The sequence below is a fragment of the Typopeltis vanoorti genome, chromosome 1, assembly GCF_054136105.1.
Source record: "Typopeltis vanoorti isolate ZY-2024b chromosome 1, IOZ_Tvanoo_1.0, whole genome shotgun sequence".
NCBI classification, from domain to species: domain Eukaryota; kingdom Metazoa; phylum Arthropoda; class Arachnida; order Uropygi; family Thelyphonidae; genus Typopeltis; species Typopeltis vanoorti.
Genome location: NC_143549.1, coordinates 182401606 through 182429303, shown reverse-complemented (window position 1 = coordinate 182429303; position 27698 = coordinate 182401606). Strand labels below are relative to the sequence as shown.

Sequence of the window (27698 nt, the reverse complement as noted above, 5' to 3'; positions counted from 1 at the left end):
TACTAATTTAATAAGCCGAAAGGCTATTTTACCGGCGAAAATGTTAATAGAAAGGGGGATGGTAAATCCCTTTATGTTTAAATCCATAGAGTTTAAATCTATGGATTTCGATCCGAGTTTCGTACCCGGCTATAAAAACATAAAGGGATTTACCATCCCCCTTTCTATTAACATTTTCGCCGGTAAAATAGCCTTTCGGCTAATTAAAATAGTATTATGCTTTTAAGACTTTGGTTTGGGAGTTTTCAGCAGCTATAGCGAGCAAGTTTGTTATAGCGGTGTTTGCTTTAATGAGAACATACTGCAGCACAACAGAGTTATGGAGGAAGTATGTTCACTCTGGTGAGAACTAATAACGAAAAAAAAATGTCTGGGTAGAGTCAAAGCCCAGGAGAAGGCAAATTTGGATGTTGAAAGCATGATTATTAAGTACTTTGTGCAAAAATAACAAAGCACAACACCAGATTGTTTATTTACAAACATGCTTAAAATATGACATAAATACACAAAGAAGCATGACACGAATGATATTTCTTATATAAATCACTGAAACATAATGTAAAGCACGAATATATTTACTATCAGCTTGTCTAAAACAAGCAGTTTATCTTGCATTAGCTTTCTTTTTTGTGAATTTTGAAAAAGAACAATTAAAGCGGCTACAGTTTATATAGTTTGAGGTTCTCAGCTAATAATATTAGTAAAACATATAATAAGATCATGCAGTGCACTGAGGACTGCATGATTTTGAGTGTGTGTGTGAGTAGCAGTAGCATATATAATATGCTTTGAAATTCCTGCTGGTGTGTGTGCATGTGCGTGCACATGTCTTTGGGAATCCTAATAGCTCCCAGGGTAAAGGAGATATGGTACCACACAAGGACTGCTGTTCTAGGCAACCAACAAATTAAACTTAGTAGTTAAAATTTTTTTAAGGCACCAAAAGATCTTTGTCTTATTATAAAAAAAAAAAGAAAAGAAAGAGCACTTCAGCTACTTATAAGATAACAAGAACATAGAAAATTAAGTTAAACAAAAAAAAAAAAAAAAAAAAAAATTATGTGTAGTTCAAAATATCACAAAAAACATTTCTTTGAATATTCAAAATCAACTAATCTTAAAACATATCTAATAACCCTCATTTGACTGTTCTATTTTTTTATAACCAGGAAAATGTTCTTTAAGAAGTTGGCAGGTAACAGAATGGTCTGCTTGTCCATAACCCTGAAAGAAATAATTATGGTTAAGAACATAGCAAGTATATAGTGATAACACACACACACACACACACACACACACACACACACACACACACACACACACACACACACACACACACACACACACAATGTTGCCAAAGGCATCTGGACATCCCCCATAGCTCTACAATACCTTGCCTGCATGACACAGATATACGTCCCCAACATTATATAAGCATAGGCATGTGGGTATCAGCAGTGTAGGCATTCTTTGCCATTAGGATGAGTGGACGAAAAGAGTTGAGTCTGTTTGAGCCCATAAGTTCAGTCAATCGGTCCAAGAGATTTCTGCCACATTGCACATCACTACTGTCAGCAAGGTTATTGTGAAGTGGAAACATGATGGAACCACCAAATCCTTCTCCCGAACTGGTAGAATCAAGAAACTGACAAATTGGGACTGACTGGCAAACTCTCAAATATGATGTCACAGTAAATCGTCAGTCGACCTTAGCAACTATTGAAAATGACTTCTGCATGAACTCTGGAATGGATGCCAGTGACAGAACTATTTGCCAGGAGGCATTTGCCCTTGGGTTTCATGGTTGTGCTGTGGCTCATAATCCCTCGATTACACCTGCCAATGTCTGATCCACACCTGCCAATGTCTGATCCACACCTGCCCTCATCTATTGATCCACATCATTAGACTGTGGATCAATGGATGAGTCTTATGGAGTGCATGAATTGTGGTACACAATCTGATGGAAGTGTCTGTACCTGGCAGATGTCTAGTGAACAACACTTACAGGAATGTCTTGTACCAACTGTGAAATTTGAAGCCAGCAGCATAATAGTCTCAAATTGTTCTTGGATTTGGGCCTATTGGTTTTTGTGTCTGTATCTTTGAATGCTGATGCAGACCATGACATTTTAAACACTTCTGTTCTTTCCACACTATGGCAAGTTTGGAATAGGTCCTTTCCTGTTTTCAGCATGATATTGCACTTGCTCACAAAGCAAGAGCCCTAGCTCCATGGTTTGAAGACATCATGGAAGTGGAAGAACTAAACTGGTCAGCCCAAAGCCCCGACTTCAATCCTACTGAACATCTTTGGGATGAGCTGGAGTGAAGTTGCGTGCCAGCTCTATTTGTGTCCGACTAACACTCATCAGCTGTTCACCATACTACAGGAGTAATGGAACCAAATTCCAGCAGCAGTTTACCAGAACTATGTGGAAAGCCTACCCAAAGGGTAAAGGCTGTAATAGCAGCAAAAGGAATCCTGACCTCATATTGCCAGCAATTCTGTAGCGATGGGAAATACAAACAATTGCTGTCCGAACACTTTCGGCAACATAGTGTATATAGAATATAATTCTTAGATAATAAAAGTATTCAGCTATGGTTCTTTAGCCCTGCATTAATATTGCTATACATGCCTTTCAAGGAAAAAAAGTTTGCTTTACATAGGAAAGATTCTAATGGTCAATATAATTAACATTTTTAAAAATAGAATTTAAGGAAATTTCAGTACACATTATTTTTGTTATTTTCAATCTTTTATATGCACAGAACTTAAACAATAACCAATAAGCAAAGTCCACAGAAACTTTAAGAAATGCAAATAAAATTCCCAAATGCTCTAAGATTCCAATTCTTGTGTAAAACAAATGTTCCAAAATTCAGTTACCTTGATTGCAACCAAAACAAATCAGCAGAACTTTTACAAGCAGGTGAAATGGATGATTTCAATGGCAAAAAAGAAAAAAAAAAAAGATCGCCAAGACTGCTTTCTCATAAAAGAATAAATTACTCCTTTTACTTTATTGCTTCTATGTGGATTTACCTACTCAGGCTTATCCTTCAAACAAATGGCCATCTAATTATAGCATGCGATACTGATTTTGTTTTTCCCAGTATCAAGCAAGAGCAGTGCTAGCATCTTAAACTGTAGTTATAAAATTTTACTATTTCAGATTCAGTTTATGATTGAAGAAATTTAAACAAATAAATTGCTCTTCAGATGTCAGCATGTTAGCTTGAGAATGCAATTTTGATTATAGAAATATCGTCAGGTGTCATCATTTCGGACTCACATATAAAAGAAAGGATGGAACTAGCTTTCCACACCTTGTGACACTATCAAGCACATCTAAACTAATAACAGCAATTAATAGCAAGTTCAAGGACACTTTTCCTCCAATCACATATGTGCTCAAACTGACCTAACTTTTGCCATGAGAGAACAAGAACGTCAACTTCAAAAACAAATGTCAAAATAAAAACAACAGTAAAGAACAAGATGGATTCAGGCCATGGAAGACTGTTGTATAAACTGAAGAATATGGGATTGGATTTTTAAAACACTTAAGGAATTGAACAACGTAGTTAAGGATATAAATTAAATTATACTTTAATAAATATTTTCCGATATTTCGGCAATGTCACATTGCCATCTTCTAAAGGAACTTTCAAAAAAAGCACGTGCACGTAGGCACTACAAACACAGTAACTGGGAATGAAGAGATGAAGCTATTGTTCTCCTAAAAGTCCTGATGGTGCCCTCTAGCAAGGTGTTCTTGGTGTTCTTGGCCGTTGGGCTGAAGGTCTGCTGATGTAAGCCTCCCAAATTTGGGGCAGTCGCATACAACCAAATTTGTTGAGGTTTGGAGAATTTCTTAGGGCTGAGGCTGATTCCATAAATAGTCTTTCGAATTTGTATTTGCTACGGTGTATTATTGTAGATTTCTTCCACCGTATTCTGTGGCGTGTATCCAGAGCAAAAAGAGGAAAAAAACAGCCTCCCTTTCCTAGACACACTAGTCACCAGCCAGCCTAATGGAACCTTGGTCTTCTCAGTTTACAGAAAACCCACCCATACAGGCAGATACACCAACAATCCCCCCCCCCTCACAACAATATGGAGTAGTGAAAACACTATACAACACTAAACTAATCTGTTCAAACGACTTGGCCCTAAACACTGAACTAAATCACATCCTCAACACTTTCTCAGCCAATGGCTACCCCCCCCCACAAAAAAAAAGTCCAAAAAATATTAGAACCTACAAACCACAGATCCCCCTCCCCCCCTCCACAACAAGGATTACTCTAAATCCATCACCATTCCCTACATCCGAGGCACCTCGGAAAAGATTACCAAAATCTTAAAAAAGCATGACCTGACCTCCTGTTACAAACCTTACAGAAAATTGGCATCCCTTATCCGCTCCACTAAAGATCAACCACTTCCCCTAGACTTACCTGGTGTATACCAGGTCCCTTGCAGTTGTAATCTGTCTTACTTTGGCCAAAAAGCAGGACAGCGAATATCAGAATTTCTGAACACAAGGACTACATCCGGTTTCACAAGTACAGCCATTCTGGTCTTGCGGACCATGCTCTGGATACACGCCACAGAATACGGTGGAAGAAAGCTACAGTAATACACCGTAGCAAATACAAATTTGAAAGACTATTTATGGAATCAGCCTCAGCCCTAAGAAATTCTCCAAACCTCAACAAATTTGGTTGTATGCGACTGCCCCAAATTTGGGAGGCTTACATCAGCAGACCTTCAGCCCAACGGCCAAGAACACCTACTTAGCCCGCTAGAGGGCACCATCAGGACTTTTAGGAGAACAATAGCTTCATCTCTTCATTCCCAGTTACTGTGTTTGTAGTGCCTACGTGCATGTGCTTTTTTTGTAAGTTCCTTTAGAAGATGGCAATGTGACATTGCCGAAATATTGGAAAATATTTATTAAAGTATAATTTAATTTATATCCTTAACTACGTTGTTCAATTCCTTAAGTGTTTTAATAATGCATAACCAACGTATAAGTCTGTCTACGAGAATGGGATTGGATTATAAACTATTGGCATGAATATTGGTGTAAATGCCAGTGGTGTGTTTCAAGAATCAGTTCTTGATCCATTTTATTCAATCTGTACATTAATGACATTGGGAAGGATTTGATATGTAATCAGGAGTGCTGCTGATATGCAGTACTTGCAGAATGATTTGAATAGGCTGGAATTGTGGACATGTGAAAATGGCTATCATTTCAATGTTAATAAATGTAAAGTTATGCACTGTGGCGTGATTAGATATCCAGTGCTGGTGGGATTATGCATGAAGTCACTGATGAGGCTAGGGATCTTGGAGTTTTAGCACACAGGAAGTTGAAGTTTAAGGTTCATGAAGTTCAAGCAAAAATTGTAAATACAACTCAGAGAATAATAACAATGCTGAAACGAACCTTGATATGTAAAGATAAGGAAGTTATTGCCTTACTGCAAGACCTCTTTACAAGGTCTTGATAAAACCTCACTTAGACTACTGCGTGTAGGTATGGTCTCCTGGTTTTTGTGGTAATTCTAATACAGTGGAGGGTGTCAAAAATGATATCAGGATTGTGGAATAAGATTATGAAGACAGATTGAGAATTTGTAGGCTGCAGACACTAACAATCAAGAGAAAGAGGGGTGATATGATTGAGACTTCTAATGAAATTCTATACAGAATCTCATTAGATGGAATTTTTCATTCTATGAAAGATGGGGAAATGATATGAAGGCATCCATAGAAATTGAGAATGAATGCTATCAAGGGGATTAGGGCTAGATTTTTCTCTCAGAGTAGTGTGATTGGAATGAGTGGCCTTTGGATGTTGTGTATGCAAGCAGTGTGAATGACTTCAAGAACAGGTATGACAGCTGGTGCGAATAATATGGCCTCTCTCGATGAGTTCCTGATTCCCTCAAGATCTCTGTTAATAATAATAGTAATAATAATGAAGTTAGTAAATTACTAAGGTATGACCACCTCTTCACAAATCCATGTTACCACTCATAGAGTGTATCATATTCTTATCCAACCATTCTTGAATTCTCTTTTTGACTAATTTTTTCAGTACTTTTACCACCACTCCTGAGATACTGATTGGCCTATAATTTGCTACTGCAATCTTAGAACCTCCTCTTATGTAAGAGAATTATTTTGTCCTCTTTCCACTCCCTTGGAAATACCAAAGAATACTTAAAGGGCCTAGTCAGAGGCATTGTAAGTTCCCTTACACGTTCCCAGATAATGCTAGCCGATATCCCATCAAATACCACAGCTGTGTTTACATTGAGATTCTGCAATACCCTGAGTGGTAACTCAGTAACTGAACTATTTTATCTACTTCTGTCACCTTGTGACCATTAGTGCTCATTAAGGTTATTCTTCCTGTTACTTGCCACACAGTGAAAAAACTCTTTGTGATTTTCCTGCTCAGCTAGTTTCATTTCATAATCTGATTTTGCCTTCCTTACCATACTGGTCACTTTTCTGACACGATCCTTGTACTATTCATGACTTTGCTGGTTTTCTCCTTATATATCCTCCACAGCATTTTTTTTTTCTGAAGCTCATGCTAAATGATATTACTCATCCATCTAACTCCTACTGATTAATCCTCCTTGCCTGAAGTATACAATTTAATATAGCTTTCACTTAGGGTGACCAACTTTTGAACATGAAAATAAGGGAGACTGGGTCACAACAAATTTTAGCGAAATTTTTGGGATGCGAATCCTACATTAATTGATAGGATGGTTTAGATTTAAAATATACAAATAGCAATTTAAATTATAGTACATCAAAATATTTAATATAATTTTAAACATTTATACTTACAATTAAAATATCCATACTTCTTAGATTAAACTTATTTATATTTATCAACAGAAGCTGCAGCAGCTTGGATTTTCTTGACTCCTTGTGCAAACTGCAAAAGCTCTTTACAATCATAATCAAAATTGATCACTACCATTAGTTCTAATTTAATTAATTCTAAGCTACTTTTATTTCTCTGATCTGTCCATTTATTGTTCATCATTGAGAACATTCTCTCAGTGTGGGCATTTGAGCCTGGAATACTTAACACAAAGCCTAAAATTTTACAAAGATTTGGAACATTGATTTTCTTGTTATTTAATTCAGTAAATATATTCACCCACTTTTGTTCAGTACTTCCTGATTTCAACATATTCACAACACTCACTGCACTACAAAACTCTTCATACAGATTGTCTTCATTTACAATATCAATATGAAATTGTTGAACAATGGCTTGTAAATGCCTGAAAGAAAGTTCACTGTCCAAATTTAGGGGCACAAGATAATGGATGGGATTTGCATCAGATAAATCAAAATTCTTGGAAATGTACAACAGTAAAAACTATCAAATTCATCTTTAATTTTTTTTTTTTTTTGTAGGGATGGGGTCATACAGTTTAAAATATTTTCAGTGGCATTACCAAAAAAAACTCCTTTATCCTCTGTTTAATTTCACTACCTAAACATTGCATTATACTGTAGCATTCAAAGATACTAAGATCTGTAGTTTCAAGGGATTTGGCAGCTTGAACAAGTGTAGCACCAATGTTGGAAAATAAAAATTAAGGTATAAGGATTTTTGGACAGTCGTTGACACTTTTAAAATAACTCTTAATAGGTAAAGTTCTTTATTAACCTATCTACAGCTGATGTCAAAGAAAGCCACCAAGTAGGAACATGACGAAGAATTTCAGACCATTCTGCTTCAAGAAAATCAAACCTTCTCTTCTTTTTGCAGATACTCCATAAATTTTTAAAACTATAATTTCAATATCAATATCCAATCTATCAGAGGCATGTTTGATTGCATTATGCAAAATATGATTGCAGCAGTTTGCTTTACCAAGTTTTCATTGTCTTCTGCGAGCAGCTTTATTACAGAATTATGTTTCCCGTAATTCATGTGTGCATTATCCGCACAATATGAAGTAACATTTTTTACATCAAATTGTGCTCATCAAAGGAAGACTTTATCATGCTATGAATGGAGTTAGCCGTCTCATCAGCTTGCTCAATGAAGTCTAGGAGCCGTTTTTTTATGCCACTTAGAGGGTCAAAATATCTCACAGCTAGAAGAAACATTTTTCTATTTTATGGTTCGAGGCATCAGTTGCAATTGAAAAAAAGTTGCTGGTTTTTGAAGGATCTTTTGAAACATCGATAAAGTCCTGCACACTTCTTGGAGCCAGAACATTTCTCACAATTGCTTCTGCCTTCGTTCGACCACATGAAATCTTCTTGGCCAAATTTGAGTCATAGAAATTGTCCCTTGATACCTTATTTGAGCAGTTCACTTCTATAACTGATATTGTATTTTACAGTGTGAAAAACTAATGCTAGCTCACCTGCAGTGTTGTTTAAGTCCTTACTTGTGTTACCGAAAAAGAGGTTCAAATTCGAAGAAATCTTCACATCTTTCCCTCTCCGTTTATGTCCTTCAGTGCTAGAATGTTGCTTGCAGTCATTATCATGTTAGTAAATGTGACTTCACTGAAGTCACATTTACATAATATACAATTAGCTTTGTGAATGTTGGATGGCACGGGTTTCAGCCACGAGTGCTGTTCTTCCCATTTCTTCAGATAAGCACACAAATATTTACATTTCTTTTTTGGTGGCATTTTTACATTATTACTTTCCATTTCACCATCACTATCCATCACGAAAATATACTATGGCACTATGTTCAAAGATACTGAAAATACTTTGAGAATGAATGCAGACACAATGGCTGGTAAGAACGTAAGATAGGAAACAGACAAACAAAATCCAGAAGTGTATATCAAAAATCGCTACAAAAGATTTGATTATTCCGAATAGGTATCGATTATTAAAATGGTGCCAAAGGTCAACGCAATGATATAACATCTTTGACAAAACACCCATGTATATTTGTTGGTAGGAACAGAATTGTATCGATTAGAATTTTCCAAACTATCAATATTAGTGTCAAATTGTATTTGGTGGTTATAATATACATTGAAAAATTAACGACAATGATTGATTATGAAAAATACGGGAGTATTTGAAGATCAATACGGGAGCCGGGATGATCCAAAAAAATTAGCTAAAATACAGGAGAGTTGGTCACCCTACTTTCACTAGATGCCCTTTAACTATCTACCATGCACTACTAAGATCTGTCCCTTGCAAGGTTTTATGTCATGGCACATCTTCGAGCTTCCTACTAAGCTTGTCATAATCACAAGCCTTGTAGTTCCACATATACAAGGGGTCCTCGAGTTAGGTCGGAGATCTGTTCGTACGGACTGACGTAAGGCGATTTTCAATGCAAATCGGAATTACCGTAGCCTAAGTTACTTACCTAACCTAAAACACCCTAAAGTAATACATATATATCAAGAAACAGAACTAGGCAATAGGAAAATGAAAGGAGAACATAATTACTGTATAGTACAGAAAAATGACAAAAATGAAACTGTAATAAAAAAACAAGCATAAAACAATCTTTTCGCCTTTTCTTGAATTAACATGAAGCTAATTGGGATATGGTGTTGATGCTGGTCTTCCAGCCAAAGAACAAGAAGCCTTTCCATCTCAATCATGAGCCTACTACGTTTTTTCGTAATCACAGTTGATTTCATGGGCGCCAATCCTTTCACGTGTTCAAGGATGTGAACTTTATCCTTGATAATAGTCCCGACTGTGGTACGACTTAAGTTCAACGTGCAACCGATGTTTGTTGGCGTTTCTCCCTTTTTTGCCCTTTTAATAATTTCTAATTTCACTTCTAATGTAATGGCTTTCCTTTTCTTCGCCATACTGCCATCGGAAGAGTCTGCCTTACATTTGGGAGCCATACTGAAGGGTAAAAAGTTACAAAAAAACACAAACACAAAAGCGAGAGAGCGGATGTAAACAAAGCATGCAGTACCCAAAGTGTGTATGCTGGGACCCAAGCGACGCCACCTCTCCCAAACAAATGCCGTGTAATGGCATATTCTTCCATCACGCTCACAAACAAGTTCGCCCGTGACGTTTGAATTTTACGTCGCACTGCTTCAAGTCGAAATTAATTTTTTAAATTATTAAGGGATTACCGCAGTAAAGGCAAAACGACGCATGTCAAGGACCCCTGTACACCTTATTGACAGAACATTCCTCGTTTTTTACAATCTCCAAGTCAAGACCACATGGTCACTTTCCCAAATCAGAAGCAATGTGGCCACCTTAGTTATAGATAGCTTTTCTGATCCAATACTCTTGCACATTGAGTCCCCTCCATGATATGCTGCCTTAAGTAATTACATCTCAGTAAGTATATAAATTCCATTTCCTTCCAGTCTATGTCTCCATAGTTGAAAACCCCCATAATAATCACTCAACCTGTACTCACTGTACTAATTTTGCAATGCATGTCTTCCTGATCATCTCTGGAACCCCCTGGCCTACTGTATATAGTGTCTTATTGGCTTTGATCTCACACCAGACTGCTTCAAATGAGCAGCCACTGCCCCATCTATCTCCTATTTTTTTTTTTGCTGCAATCATCTGTGATCATCAGCAGTACCCCCCCCCCCCTGCCACCACCACCACCATCCTATCTTCCCTGAAAATACTAAACCCTTACATTATATCTCTGTAACTAACATCATTTGCTGTTAGCCAAGTCTCACTAATGCCTTTTGGTGAGACTGAATTAACCAATGCCTCTCTCTCTCTCTTGTTCCTAATATTCCTGGTGGTATATAGAAGCTGCAACCATCTTTACTTGCTGAATTGACTACCCTATTTAATTTAATAATTATTTAAACCTGATTCAATATTTTTGCCTGAGAGACTAGATTTTGCACTTGTTGGTCATTCTCACATAAACTTGGCTCATGGGTGTCTTCACACACATTCATCTGCATCCACCTTAATTGCTTAAGTTTTCCTGATTTTTTTTTATTTGATTTTTTATGGCACAAAGACATCAAGGGTCATACTGAACCAGGACACAGGTCACAGCAGTACATATGGTAATTCGTTATTAGATACAATCACAAACATCCATGCCCTTGGATTTGATCCTGCAGTCTCTTGGCTGGAGAGTGGATACGCTAACAACTTGGCAAACCAGGCCAGTAAGTTTTCCTGAATTTGCACTTCAGCATACTCAATGAACAAAGCTCTTGCTAAACACCTAACACCAAAACCATTTTGATGCAATCTGTCAGCATTATACATTCTTTCTGTCAAACACAAGCTATAGGTCGACAAAAAAAAGTACATCATTCTTTCTGCACAACCTAATGAGTAATGAAGTTTTCAAGGAAAGTTATCTTACTGTTTGGGTAGTCAGTCTACAGAAAATCAGCTTTCAGATATAATCAGTGTCAGTGTGGTTATCAGAATTAGGAGAGCAGTAAAGGCAGAAAATGAAAGTAACAAAGTGAGACAAGGAAATCGTAAGTGAGAGCATATCATATAAGGATGACTCAAGAGTAATTGAAAGTTTATGCCTGAAGTATCTTCAGGACTGACAACTCATAGTAAAGGTGGACAAAGCTCTCATCACTCCTTGTCTTAGTATCTCCCATAATGCAAAACACATCTCCTTGCAGACATGTATAATGCTATGCATTAAGGGAAGGGCCACTACCCAGACCAGTTTCGACCTTTATTGAGGTCTCGTCAGTGGGAGCCTAACCCAGAAGTGGTGATACTAAGGTGAAAGCAATGGAGAAGTCATATTTACCTATACAAGTTGCCAAAAGGTGTCTCACCTTATTATTAAATTACTCTGGATTTAGAGAAAGATGTTGAAGTTTTTTCCCACTTGGTTAGACTATAATATATTTAGTTTAATCTTTATAGGTAAATATGACTTCTCCATTGCTTCCACCTTAGTATCACCACCTCTGGGTCTGGCTCCCACTGACGAGACCTCAATAAAGGTCGAAACCGGTCTGGGTAGTGGCCCTTCTCTTAATGCATAGAATTATACATGTCTGCAAGGAGATGTGCTTTGCATTATGGGAGATACTAAGACAAGAAGTGATGAGAGCTTGGTCAACCTTTACCACGAGTTGCCTCAGTCCTGAAGATACTTCAGGCGCAAACTTTGTTTGCTTACACTTGGATAAAGGATTAAACTAAATTTATTATAGTCTAACCAAGTGGGAAAAAACTTTCAACATCTTTCTCTAAATCCAGAGTAATTTAATAATAAGTTGAGACACCTTTTGGCAACTCATATAGGTAAATATGACTTCTCCATTGCTTCTACCTTAGTATCACCACCTCTGGGTCTGGCTCCCACTGACGAGACCTCGATAAAGGTCGAAACCAGTTGGAAGCTTGGGTGATGAATGGCAATGCTGAAGCCATGAAGTTTTAACTGAGGCTCGGCTGTTGCTTTCACCCAGGTCCTGGGTGTGTGTGTGGGGGGGGAGGTAATGAATGGCAATGCTGTAGCCCATGAAGTTAACTGAGGCATGCTTGTTGCCCCTCAGATGAGATATGAGCAAATGAGCAGCTCTGCTCAGTGGTGGGGGGAGCCTGCCATGGTGTACAGCCAACCATGGCAGGCTCACCTGAGAGTTCTTCTCAGTGGCAGGGTGAGCCTGTTACTGAGGGGGACAACGCTGAGTTTTTTTGAGTTTGACCTGTACTTGAACATTCAATAAAGGTTGAAACCGATCTGGGTAGTGGCCCTTCCCTTAATGCATAGCATTATGCATGTCCACAAGGAGATGTACTTTGCATTATGGGAGATACTAAGAGAAGGTGTGATGAGAGCTTGGTCCACCTTTACCATGAGTTGCCTCAGTCCTGAAGATACTTCAGGAGCAAACTTTGTTTGCTTACACTTGGATAGAGGATTAAACTAAATTCTAACCAAGTGGGAAAAAACTTTCAGCATCTTTCTCTAAATGCAGAGTAATTTAATAATAAGGTGAAACATCCTTTTGCAACTCGTATAGGTAAACATGACTCTCCATTGCTTTCACCTTAGTATCACCACCTCTGGGTCTGGCTCCCACTGACGAGACCTCAATAAAGATCGAAACTGGTCTGGGTAGTGGCCCTTCTCTTAATGCATAGCATTATGCATGTCCGCAAGGAGATGTGCTTTGCATTATGGGAGATACTAAGACAAGAAGTGATGAGAGCTTGGTCAACCTTTACCACGAGTTGCCTCAGTCCTGAAGATACTTCAGGCGTAAACTTTGTTTGCTTACACTTGGATAAAGGATTAAACTAAATTTATTATTAGACTCAAGAGTAATCTTTGGCATGGAATGCCAGATCTCACAAAAACACATGCTTTACAAAAGAAACTCATGATTTTTGGGAAGTATTTGTTGTTTTTTTGATACTCCCCCCCTCTCTTTCACACACACACACATCTTATAGCCATATGCATAATCAAAGGATACAGGACAATATCTTTCGAGGCAGCTTACGTTACTGCAGCTCTAACACTGATCTGCCTGAAAATACAAGAATTATCTCTTATATATGAAGTCACTTCCGGAAGATATATCGAAAGTTACAAAATTGATCCAAATTGCTACGAACGTCCACTTCACTACAGTAAGTGGCCTCACTCAGCAAAGAAAACAAATATTAAGGAGAAGGAAAGCTCTGAAAGTGACGAATTCCAAATATACACTGATGGAAGCAAAACCGAAAGGAACATCAGTTGTTCTTTCACTGCATACGACAAACAGTCCATAATACAAGAGCGCTGTTCTAGACTGCATCCTCTCTGTTCCAATAACCAAGCAGAACAACTTGCTATAGTTCAGTCACTCACATATCTCCAGGAATTAGAACTCAACACCTCTCAGCAAAAGACAGCAACAATCTACAACAATAGCAGAAGCACTATAGACGGCATAAAAAACCAGAATAACCATATTTGCATTGATAGAACAGCCAAGAAATCTGGTTCAAAATCTCACTCTAGAGGGATGGGAAATCAATTTCTGCTGGGTGAAAGCGCATACTGGAATAGTAGGAAACGAGAGAGCAGATCAGTTGGCTAAAGAAGCAGCTAGAAACAAGTTACCAGGAATTCTCAAAATCTGCAATAAAAACACTTGCAGAAGAGAAAAGCCTAGACATGTGGGAAGAAGAATGGAAAACATCAAAAAATGGATTAACAACAAAAGAATTCTTTCCTAGCATCAGAAACAGACTCTGGCTGAAAAGACATGCCATTTCTCCAGGTTTAACCACGCTACTTACGAGACACTGAAAACTAAGACACTACCTTCACAGATTCCATATCCTGGAATCACCATCGTGCATTTGCAGTCCACACCTTCAACAGACTGTTGACCACATACTTTACGATTGTCAGCTATTGGACTCCATCCGGATGCCCCTAATACAACATGTCATCACTTCCGGAGACAAGTGGCCAGTGTCAAGACAGAGACTTATTGAAAACTATTACATAGAATTAACTAAATTTGCTAATAAAATCAATTTCCAGTCCCTGTGATCTAACATAACTAATAACATAAATAGATCTAAATAAATCTAACATAATCACACACACACACACACACACACACACACACACACACACACACACACACACACACACACACACACACACACACACACACACACACACACACAGTGTGTGCTATTATGTGAATTATACAGTGTTAATATATGTATATATAAAAATCTAAATGTAAACATGAAAATTGATACAAAAATATAAATGTTAATCAGTACTTATAAACTACATGTAATATAAGCATTGTAATGCAATGGAGCATGTAGGAATAAATTACCTCCTGGTAGGGTTACTACTGGGAGGAAAATGCAAAACACATACACACAATAATCACTGTCGAGTGTTTATGTACTATGCCTTTCTAAAGATATTCTCTTAGGCTGCTATCCTGAACTAGCTTCATCATTCATCCACTTTCCTTCGAGCCTCTAAAAACATGAGCAGCTCATTCCAAGTGCTCATTCTGCTCTGTTTTACATATAGGAGAATTTATATTTTTTCTCTCATCTCACTTTCAGTGTCCTTTACTGCCATCTGCTAACAATAGAATTTTAAAATGAAGTAACAATTACTTTATACTTTTAACTCAAACTAATTAATATCATACTTATACCCCATCCTAATTGGCTTTCACAAGCTCTTCTTCCCAATGGGACCCTAGCCCATAGTCCATTTACTAACAAAATGTTTTTTTGTCTTCTTCAGAGGCTTAATCAGAATAACACAAGGGGAAAAAAAAATAATATATAATGTTTGTAATTTTTGTAATCGTTGTAATTCAAAATGAAATGACAAAGACCAAATAAATAAAAATTGTGAAATATTATCAAATATGACTCACTTGAGAGTAACCAAAAACACGTATTGTTTTCTCATCTGGTTTATGAATAATGCGACCACCTCCAACACATTCAGTATCTAATCCCAGATTAGTAAGTTTTGCAGAAACTTCCTCATAAACATTGGCTGAAAAATAAAGCATTATACGTATCTGCTTTTACTCAAGTGTTAAATACTACAATTTATATCATATTTATGTGATACACTTAGATGAGTTTTAAATTATTGTATATCATTATATATAACTATGGTAAAATATCAGAAGAGATTTTAATCTAGGCCTTTCTTCTGGAAGGCACAGATTCAAACCTCATTGAGAATGTCATAATCAAATTCTTCATATGTACCTCAAGGGTTGTACAGTATATTATGATAGTACTGCATGAAAAAATTAGATCATTACTAACTTCCTAACAACAATTTTCTTCCAAATTAATATGTTACCTGTCAATATTCCAATTTTCTGTCTTCTAAGACATATCTTACTGTATCAACTACCTAAACCTCGTTTTCTGCTGTTTTTTTCCTGCAAAAAAGGCATTTGTTTTTGCTAATCTTTCCACTCCCGTTGTTTAAGTGACCATACCACCTGAGATTAGTTCTGTTAATACATCACTAAAGGCTGACAACATCAAGTGCTTTCCTAATATCTTCATTTTAACATGATACTATTGTTGCCATTTGTTCACTCCCCTAATCTTTCTCAGAACTCTGTGGCTTCCTGCTCTCAGATCCATCAGTTAAAATCAGCTTGAATGCTGTGTTGTATACAGCTACTTTAGTGTTTTGACTAATTTCTCTCATATTCCATACAAATTTACAATTGACTTTCTACAATGCCAGTTTTGCTAATTCTGTTTAATTTGCCACCTATGTTAAAAATTGTGCTTTGTTTCACTTGTTCTACAATGGTCTCCATTCAGGATGTGGTTGATGTTTGCAATGTTCTGCCTATTTTCATGGTCATTTTATCACTGATTTTCATACCAAATTCATTACAGCAGTTATTCAGTGTAGTCAGCAAATCCTGCAGACTTGTACTGGATTTATTTAGGATTATAACATCATCTGCATAAACATAATCAAATCAAATAGAATAAAAAATAATCACATATAGAGATTACATACTGATTGATATAATGTCCCATTTACATCATAACTGTAGCATTTTCTACAACAGCTTTTTGCTTGGTACCTTATCCAATGTCTTTTCCTCATCAATAAAACTTAAACACAGATATTTGTTATATTTCCATGATTATTAACTTAAATGTCTTAAAAGTGAAAATCTGACCCTGATGACCCTGGGCCCAAACCCAGTTCGTTCTTCTCCAAGCTTCCATTCCACAATTTTCTTGACCTTTTCTTAAGTATGTTTGCATAAATCTTACTCAGAACATTCAGTAGACAAATTACTCTGTAATTCTCACAATTCAGTTTTACTGGAATTTGACTCTCTAACCAGGCCTGAATTATGCAGTGTAGCTACTGTGAAACTTTTATACTTCATATTTGAGCATTTCTGGTTGAATATCATCTATTCTATCTGCCTTTCCACATTTGAAGTATTTAATGGATTTTGCTACTTCAAATATAAAGGTGCGCTGATAAGTTGTTAATCACCATGAAAGAATCGCAGAACCATGTTCTAGTATTTTTCAGAACTTTTCAGCCTTCTTCCCCTCGTGCGTGCGTGCGTGTCATTGCATTCATGGTTTCTATCACAGTGACATCACTGCTTGTTTCAATTAGTAATCCTTCAAAGTAATACTCCAGACATTTAGAATATCTTCATCTTCAGTTTTCATGCCACTTTTATCATCTATGATTCTTTTTACTGTACTTTTTCCTCCACTTCTAAGCTTTTTCGATAATCTCCAAAATATTTTCCTGCATTCCTGATATTTCTTTTCTATGTTCTTACCAAAGTCTTCCTGTAACTTTTGTTTCATTTAGAAATCTTTCAAAGTAATTACTTCAGACATTTAGGATATCTTTATCTTCCTCAAGTTGTCCTGAAGACTTGTGCACCAGAGTTGACTCATACTATACATTGCCTCTTTATGCTCTCTTACTCCACAGGCATCTACCCTACACCCTTGAAATTAGCTCATGTCCAACCTATTCCCAAGAAAGGTGACAGATCCTTGCCATATTATCATCCAGTCTCTTTCTCTCACCTAAGTCCTCTCTAAAGTAATGGAGAGAACCATCAACAGCTAACTTTTTTGCAATATTGAAAGTACTAAAGTAATAAACGACTGCCAGTGTGGATTCTCCAAGGTTCATTCAACAGAGGTTCTGTTTACTTATGTCACACACCTCTGAATAAGAACCATGGAAAAGTTTGGTAAATTCCAAGTGGTTGCACTAGATATCTCCAATGCTTCTGACCAGGTCTGGCCCAAGGGTCTATTAAGTAAGCTTCCATCATTCAGTCTGTCCTGTGACTTCTTCTGAAAGTTCAGCTACAACGGCATGCTCACCTGCAGCTTTTCCATTCTGCAAGCTTAGATGCTCCACATAACTTCCTCTATGGCACTTCAGTTATTTCGTAGGCAGGTTATGAATGATTGAAGAGAACTTGAGTGTGTTTAAAGCACGGTATGATGAGCTGTGTATGATAAAAGGACCTCCTAGATGAGTCTTTGACTCCATGGGATCTTGGGTAATAATAATAATAATTCATTTGATTTATCATCCTGATATAGTATTGAGTAAAATTCTTTAATTCTTTTTGTTTTTGGATATCTGTCTCTGGTTATGGTTCCATCTCATAGTTTAACTGTGACAATCTGTTTATTGCTGTTCATCAATTGTTCATCAAAAGAAACTATGGTTGTCTTTGATTGTTTGTGGTATGAATTTACAATTGAATTTTTAAATTTCTTCTGTGATACATTTTCTGACTGTTTTGCACAATTCAGTGTATTCAGTTTTATTCTGCGGGTTATTTTCTTGTTTCTGTTCTGTGGTGCCAGTTATTTCAAGTGAGCACTGCAAAAAAAAGATTTTGAGTAATAATGTCATTACTTTCTGATGGATCAGCATTGTCATCCATAATAAGATTTTTAAATATATTGTTTAATTCATATTGGAATATATCTTTTTTAATGCTGAGTCTGTTTACATCTATGTTTTGCTTTGCTCCGCTTTCATCTGATTGTTGTTCAATTAGTTCAATTTTGGCATTCAAGTCTCTCATTACAATTTTGAAATGATGTTTTCCTTTGTTGTAAAGTTGGGATACATCACAATAGAGGTCTTCAATTTCTTTATCAATATGACTTGTTGGTGAATAGACTTGGATAATCTTGACAGTGCATCTTTTTGAGATTTGGATAACAATACTAGCTAGTCAATCAGATATGTCAAATTCTATTATACTGTTCTTCCATTTTTTCTTAATCATCAAATTAAACTTCACTGATTCTATTCTTATCTTGGCCTATATAATACAGTATGTCTCCATTTTAAACGTAAGTATGAGGTATCAAATATACAGATTTAATGGTTGGCTAGAAGATGAATGACATCTCCTGATGTGAAACCATTGGCTTCTCCAGTCAACAAGTCAATGATGTGAAACCATTGGCTTGTTGACTGTAGACCTGAACTTATGGGAATAAAGTTCATGTGTGGTCCTTAGAGAAGGATTTCTGGTTCACCTGACTTCATGCCATTGTTATGTCGTTACTTTTTCTCGTTACTTTAATGATCTTACTACTCACTTATACAGTTATTTCTCTTCTGGTTTCTGTAATATGTTGTCAATCAAACCAGTAATTCAGCTATCACTTTCTTTTCCTTAATCAAGCTATGATTCGGGCCATTCCTAAGTTTAGTTCACGTGTGTTTCTTTCATTCATTAGAGGCTTTGTCTAAATCTGGGACAAAGCCCTTAATTTTATCTTCTGAGACAGTCTCCCTGTTAAATATTGACAAATTTATATTATGCTGCGCCAGCCAATACAGAGGATAGATGAGACTCTTATCCAAGGTGGCTCTCTCAGAATAATACACAGTAATGGATGTTCTAACACCCTTACTTAACTCTTTCTACTCACTAATTCAATTCACCTATTTCACTTTGCTTTTGCATGCAGTCGTGGCCCGTAAATTCCAATTATAATCCTGTGTCCCTCCCGCTAAGTTCTGTAATTTTTTTTTTTTTTATGAGTGGCAATTCAAATTCACATGACAGGCTGATTTCAGGTAAATGAAATAAAAAATTTTTTGAGGTCTAAGAATTACACATGAGAAATATATCAAACACATGGTTAACTTAATCACTTTCCTAGTAAACTTTAGATATCATTACTAACACAATAGGACATGAGTAATAACTTGCTCCACAGAGTTATCCATAAAATGTACAAATTACTAGTTTAAATTATTAGATTTTCAATCACTCTCAAGTCACTAATCATATCTCACAATATATCACAGTTAATTCACATACAGATCCCTTCCTGGGAGACTTTCTTCAAATAGGGACAGGTCACTTCCAAATGTGGTAATCTCTAAAGTTCTCTATCAAATGTCCACACATAAATTAACATATAGAGTTCATTTATATCTCTAACTGGAAATAAGACTTAAACATTCTACATTACCATCCCATGGAATGACTTTCTGTTCTATCATCAGCCTTGTCTAGACTTCAAGGCAATTTTGTAGGCCATCGTCCACGGGGAACCTTAAGATAATTGCACGGCCTGGTCTCCCCGAGTCGATAAGGCGATGTGCCGCTCTGGTCTCTTTCTGGTACTGCTGACATTCATCTGTATGCTTAGCTGCTCTGCTATGAAGAGTTAGCTAGCACTGACTCGCAATCTACAGTAGACGACTCATGACTTTTACAGCCAATCTGGAATCACCCAGTTGGCGGAGGGAGAGCCAATGTCCAAGAGCGCAGGAAACAGGAACCAAAAGACCACTAGAGAGGGGACAAACCCCTTTTATACCACCTCCTTTGGCACCCTCTCATTGCTACGTTTTTACTGCACGGCACTCATCTATCGCGCATAGCGTTTTTCCGAGAATGCGTTCGAGCTTCGCTTTCCATATAAATTCTCCTTTCCTTAGGCCATAAGTTATACTGGATGGCTAAAGCGTGACCATTGGACCCCAGCCTACATTCAACTTACACTCATACACTACATAGAATGGGATATTCTAATTTAACTATAATTTTATATAAATTCCCCTTTTTGACTCTGTACAAAATAGGTTAAGTTTCGCATTTCTAAATTAAACATTTCTTCAGTTCTGCTTTAAAGTTATAATATACATATTTATTTCCTTGCCAAAGTACAAGTTTCTCTGCCTACAATTAAGATTTGTTAGATCCTGAATGAATTAATCTTTTATCCAAATTTTGATCATTCAGGACACAACACCATCCATGATATACATGAGTGGGATAAGCTGAATCCTATCCAGGATAAGGTTTGGAAAAATAATTAAAGATTACATTTAAAAATTATGTATAATATCACTGATCATTTATAGAAGGTGTACTACAACCTCTATAATGTGAGGGAGGAGGATACATTATTATTATTACATCCTCCATGGAGTCAACAGACTCATCTTGGGGAGGTTCATTCAACTGACAACATATTTATCATATAGAACCTTAAAATCCTTAACACTCCTTGCATTAACAATACATTATGGTAATGCATTCCATTCGCTGACAATTCTCCATGTAAAAAATCTACTTCTCACACCCTTCTTCACCACACTTTTATAACCTCCAGGAATGACCTCTGGTTCTTCCCCTCTCACCTTCTACTCTTTTTATCTTATTATTAATCTGATAAAATCCTCACTAACTTAAATGTCTCTATCATATCACTTCTCCTCCTATCCACCAAACTCTGCAATCCACATTTCTTCAACCTCCCTCTATAGCCAACATTCCAAACTCCTGATATTATCTTAGTCACTTGTCTCTGGACCCTCTCCAATGTCTCCACATCACATTGAAAAACCAGGTGACCAGATATGAGCACAATAGTCAAAGTGTGGTCTAACTAGTGCCTTATATAGTGGCACAACCACTTCCTTATCATTGTATGTTACAGTACTTATCATAGCAGCAACGATGTGCAGCCTTTGCAACAGTAGCAATATGCCCTCTAAACTTCAGTCTACTGTCAACCATCACTCCCAGATCTCTAATCTCATCAACTTCCTGCAGTACGGCACCATCGATATAGTACAAAGCTTTATATTTCTGCACTCCAAAATGCAACACCTTGCACTTATTGATATTAAAACTACAATCCCACTCTTCTGTCCAAGTAAAAAGTCTATTCAAATCTTCCTGAAGGGATTTAACATCAGTAGTGCTACTTATAATTCTTCCCAACTTTGCATCATCAGCAAATAACTGAAGATCCCATCAGTCCACATGATATATCATTTACAAACAAGTTAAACAGCAGGACACAACACAGGGCCCAAGAACAGAAACCTGGGCACACCACTGGTTACCCTTCTTTTTTGAGACACTGTTCCATCATACACAACCTGCTGGTATTGTTCAGAGAGCCAATCTCTGATCCATCTAACCAATATACTATCTATTCCCATCCTCTGTAGCTTGTAAACCAATTTATGTGGTAATCTATCAAATGCTTTTGAAAAGTTTAAGAATATCACTGTATATGATTCTCCCTTATCTAACACACTTGTCACCATATCATAAAATGCAAGAAGTTACTAAAACAGGACCTACCACAAATCCATGCTGACCATTATAAAGAATGCTATGTTTATCAACCCAATTCTGTATTCTATTCCTTACCAATCTCTCCAGAACCTTGACCACAACTGCAGTTATACAGACTGGCCTATAGTTGGAGACTTGTCTTAGAACCATGTTTGTGGAGGGTACTATTTTGCCTTCTTTCCACTCCTTAAGAACTACTCTACCCACTGCAAGACTTTCATTAAATAACAAGGTCAAAGGCATACCCAACACATGACATGACACTCATCTGATTGTTGTTCAATAAAGTTTAATTTTGGCATTCAAGTCTCCCATTACAATTTTGAAATGATGCTTTCCTTTGTTGTAAAGTTGGGATACATCACAAGAGAGGTCTTCAATTTCTTTATAGTATAAGATAGGATATCTTAAGGATATCAAATAAGATATATCTGAAATAATGTCATACCACCATAATATCTTAAAAAAAAGTTGACATTTTTGGAAGACTAGATATGCCACATATCTTAAACAGAATCCAAATATCTCATGATTTAACAACTTCACAGGAAACATTTCATGTACTTTTTTTAATTTATGATACCTGTGGCAAATAAAATAGGTTAAAGATGTGAATCTTTTGAAAAGTTCAAAAGATTCACATCTTTAAAGATGTTTAAAGAAGTTCAGTAAAAATAGTACTCTACCCACAACAAAAAATAAAGTGATATTTGAAAATAGCCACCAAAGTAACTGGTGGTCAGATGATGGAGTATGTGATCAAGAAGTTATCACGGGTTGTGACTAGCCCTATGAAGACTTACATATGGCAGGAAAGGATATGTGTGGAATTACAAGGCTGGTGATTATGAAAAACTTCGGAGACAGCTTGGAGCTATCGCATGGAATGATGTGTTAAGCAGGAGGGAGATAAATGGTGTGTGGGAACTGACCAAAAGATACTTAACATGAATGTGTAAATGTATTCCAAAGATGAACAATTGCATGAGTATAAAGAGAAGGCCAGGAAAGTGACTCGTAAGAACAGCAAATTAGCAAATCAGGCCAAGAAAAACCCTAGAGAGTTTTTTCAGATATGTGGCAAGTAGAAGGAAGAATGATTAGGGTAAGATGATGTTAATAGATGAAAATGGTAAAATGGTAATTGCTGCAAGACATCCTTGAGGTATTCAGAACAAATTATAAGGGTGTTTCATCCTCATCAGGGTGAAATCATAAACTCAAGTGTAGAGGACATAAGAGAGGATCGCTTAATTGTGAGTGAGCAGGAGGTATTTGAGGAAACAAATAACCTTGATGTCAATAAGGTAATAGGATTTGATGATGTATTCACGTGTCTTAAGATATGCCATGTTCCAAAGAATTGGCATGCCTGTTTGATAAGTCTTACAACAGCACAGGTTCCAAGAGAGTGGAAAGAAGGTAAAATTGTTCCATTGCATAAAGATGGTGATAAGGCTGTGGCATAAATTATAGGCCAATCTGTATACCCAGAGTTGTGGTTAAGGTACTGGAGAGATCGGTGAGAACTAGGATGCAGAAATTGGTTGAAAACAGCAGTATTCTCTATGGTTGTCTGCATGGGTTTGTTAAAGGGAGATCCTATTTTACCAACTTACTTATTTATTATAACAAGGTGACAAATGTTTTGGACAAGGGAAATTCTTATACAGTGGTAAACTTAGATTTTGCAAAAGTTCTGATAGACTGCCACATAAAAAGCTGTTAAATACACTAAAAGAAATGGAATTGGATAACAAACTACTAAGTTGGATCTGACTAGCTGTCAGATAGGTATTAGAAAGTTGTATATGGGGAGGTGCCACAGGGATCTGTATTGGGATCATTGTTGTTCAATTTGTATATTAATGATATTGGAATGGGTTTAACTTGATATGTAACTGCTTACAGATGATGCAAAATTGGGGAGAGCAATGCAGAGTCAAGCAGATGTGGCCTTACAGGAGAACTTGAATAGATTGTACGAGTGGGCAACAGTATGGAACTGTCAGTTCAATGTTGCAAAGTGTAAGGTTTTGAAATTTGGTAAACAACGACAGAATGCAAAGTATACACTTGGTGGGGAAATTTTAAAGGAGGTAGAGAAAATGAAAGATCTGGGAGTGGTAGTGGCAATGATGCAGAGAACCTTGACCTGCAGAAATAGGGGTTATGATTCCATTGTGTAATAAGAGCTTGATCATGCCTCATGGATTGTTGTGCCAGATTTGGTCACTGTTTTTATGGTGATGAGGTTATATTAGAAAGGGTCCAGAGAAGATTCACAAATGTAGTAAGTGGTGTTTGGAATGTGGAGTGTGAAAACAGGAGTGAGGAGAAGGTTCTTTGCATACAAAGTTGCTGGTGAGTGGAATGCATTGCCTGAGTTTGTTATGAATGTAGACATATTGAATCAGTTGAAGGCAAAGGATGAGCTCTGTGTGTGATAGTATATACCTCCCACATGTCTCATGGATGTCAGATGTTAAAAATTATTATTATTATTATGTAACACCTCCAGAGAGTCCAAAGACTCATTGAGGGAGGGCACCTACTTTACAATTCTCTGTCTCCACCGACCACAACTATCTTCATCAGCTACACAAATGCCATCTATCGCCGACCATCATGACTAGTATTTTCACATGCCCAAGGTGGGATTCGAACCCGCAGCCTTTTGGCTGGAGAGCGGATACACTAACCACTCTGCCAACCAGGCCAGCATAATAACAACAACATAGCCAAAACAAGCATCACAAAATTTGCTAAACTTCCAACAAGAAGCTGATATTTGGGAAAGGAATCTATTGACAATATACCAATATATCAAAAACTTCTGTATAGTGTCATTTTTTTTTTCTTTAAATAATATTCTGAAGGAAGGAATGCACAATATGAAAATTTTGAATTTTCCAGGGGAATGATGTTTTCTACACTGGTACCCAAAACTGTTATTTCCAAGTCCCCATGAGGTCACAATACTCCTAAATACACAAGGCAAATATTTAAGTTTATTAACAATTCAAAAATTTACTTTGTATTATAAATAACATTTCATCATTCATATTTGAAAGGGATTGCACCTGCATACATTTGTTACCATTTTAGTTTCACTGTGTATATTTTACCTTCAGTCTGGAGGGGAGAGAAAAAAAATCCATAAGGAGACCTAAACAGATCCAAAAGTTTATACCCATAATTATTTTAGATTAAAGATGTCAGTAATGCTGTAAGCATGCAGAGAGTGAAGGTGAAAGAGATGTTTATTTTGGCTGGTACAATACAAATGGTTTAACAGGTGACAAGTGTGGTATGTGAGAAGACATGAAAGAGTTGCTAATGAATGCGATAAAGAAAAGTGAGAAAGTAAAAGTTATGTTGCCATGGTGTGATAGAGGCAAGGTGTGATGCGAGCTATGATTGGGAATGAGTCAGTGCACAGATTGTGCAGAGTTTGTGGATGTGTGGAGGGAGTTTGATGGAAAGATTGATTTACAAAGGCTTACATCTGAATGTAAGGAGTCTTGAGAAAGTTTTGTTCAGTGGGACAGCACGGTTTTGTGAAGGGGCAAGTCTTGTGTTGGTAATCTGCTTACTTTTTTATAATAAAGTTACAACAGAGTTGGATAAGGGAAATGACTAATACAGTGATATGGCCAGACTTTGCAAAAGCATTTGACAAGATTTCGCATAGAACTCTATTGCATAAATTGGAGCAATGGGAATGAATATGAATTTGGTGATTTGGATTAGAGGAGGGGGGGATGATGGACAGAATCAAAGAATGGTTTATGGAGGAACTGAGTGCAAGAGAAAGCAAGTGACGAGTGGTATACTACAGGGCTCAGTATTTGGTCCTTTGTTTATTTTACATGTCAATGATATAAAAAATAATCTGACAAGAAATATTTAGCTGTTTTCAGATGATGCTAAACTGGAAAGAGCAATGGTAAATGAAGGTGATGCAGAGATTCTGCAAGAAGACTTAAAAAGACTAGCAGCATGGGCAAAGGCAAATGGCTGCTAATTTAATGTTACCAAGTGTAAGGCAATACACTTTGGGAAGAGATGACAAACTGTGCACTACATTACTGAAACTGAACAGAGACCAGAGACTTAGGGGTATTGTGGACAAGGAGATATTGCAAAGGTAACCAAAGCAGCAGAGATAGAGAAGTTATTGTTCCCCTACATAAGGCTTTAATAAGGCCACAATTTAACTTATGGATGGAGCTGGGTTAGAAAAAAACTCTTGATCAAAGACTGGAGACCAGAAATATGCAAGTCCTGAGAAAGATTAATGGGCTGAACAGAACAAGGATATCAGGAAAGAACTTGACATTATTAGCATTCAAGAATGTGTTAGCAGAACTAATCTCTGGTATGGCCACTGAAACAGAATGGGAGATTAGCTAAACAAGTGGTCTTTGCCAGAAGGCAGGAAAAAGACAGAGGAAGACCAAGATGTAGGTGGATTGAAAAAAAGTGCCCTAGAAGACAGAAATCTAAGATCTAATGATATTGGAATGTTGATAGATAACAGATAATCGGGAGGAAAAGTATTGATAGGAAGTTAGTAATGATGTAACTTTCCATGTAGTACTATCATAATATCCTGACCCCCCCCCCCCAGAGGGTATATGTGAGGAATTTTATAAGGCCACATCTGGACTCCATGGGGGTGAAGTGGTTGAGAGGATCCAGAGGCAAGTGACAAAGATTGTGGCAAATCAATGGAATGTTCCTTATGAGAATAGATTGATGGTCTATGGGCTTCAAACAATAGCTGATAGGTGAAAAGGAGCAGACATGATAGAAACTAAGTTATTAAACGGATTTTATAAGATTGACACTGAAGACTTTTTTCAGTACACAGGAAGAAAGGAGAGAACAAGGGATCACCAGTGGAAGTTGTGTAATAGCGTGGTTAGCAAGGGTGTTTGAACTAGATTTTTTGCTTGAAAGGTAGTTGTGGGTACATCATCAGTGAGTTTAAGGAAAGGGATGACATATATAATGGATCTCCCACAATTAGTCCTCTGACTCCAAGGAGTTACGTAAATAATTATAATAATTACTGCTCCGTTGTTAAGGATATGTGCAGTACAAACGACCTTACCGTGATAATCAGCCCACGAATAACCTCTAACAATATACTTGAATTCATCTTCTTCTTGATTCTTAGGGTCGTATACTTTAATTAACACGTATTTGAATCTACCGGTATCAATTTCGACATCAGGAACAGCATCCATTTTACCGTAACTGGAAACCGAAGTGAACAAATTACAATTAACTAGATTTTTCTGCGGTAGACCGGTGGTCAAAGATACTTTATATACTACTACACGAGAAAAGAAAGATGAAAATGTAAGCATTAATTTCGTGTGTACAATATTAAAAATACATTCATTTGTTCACTTCGAAACAAACACCAAACTTATAAAAATATTCTAAACGTTGAATTCTTTGAATCGTAGCCAGAATACCAAAACGATTACTACACACAACAGAACGATGCCAAAACTAGCACGAGCTACTACACG

At 36.9% G+C, this 27698-nt stretch overlaps 1 protein-coding gene across 1 annotated transcript; it reads right to left on the bottom strand.

Moving 5' to 3' along the window:
• Positions 1-445: 445 nt before the first annotated feature.
• LOC150110687 (14 kDa phosphohistidine phosphatase-like) lies at positions 446-27698 on the bottom strand. The gene is made up of 3 exons (XM_090395649.1): positions 27272-27698; positions 15412-15536; positions 446-1224 (listed from the first exon to the last, which is right to left on the bottom strand). The coding sequence occupies exons 1-3, from the start codon at positions 27528-27530 to the stop codon at positions 1129-1131; spliced, it is 480 nt and encodes a 159-aa protein (XP_090251775.1). The 5' UTR covers positions 27531-27698; the 3' UTR covers positions 446-1128.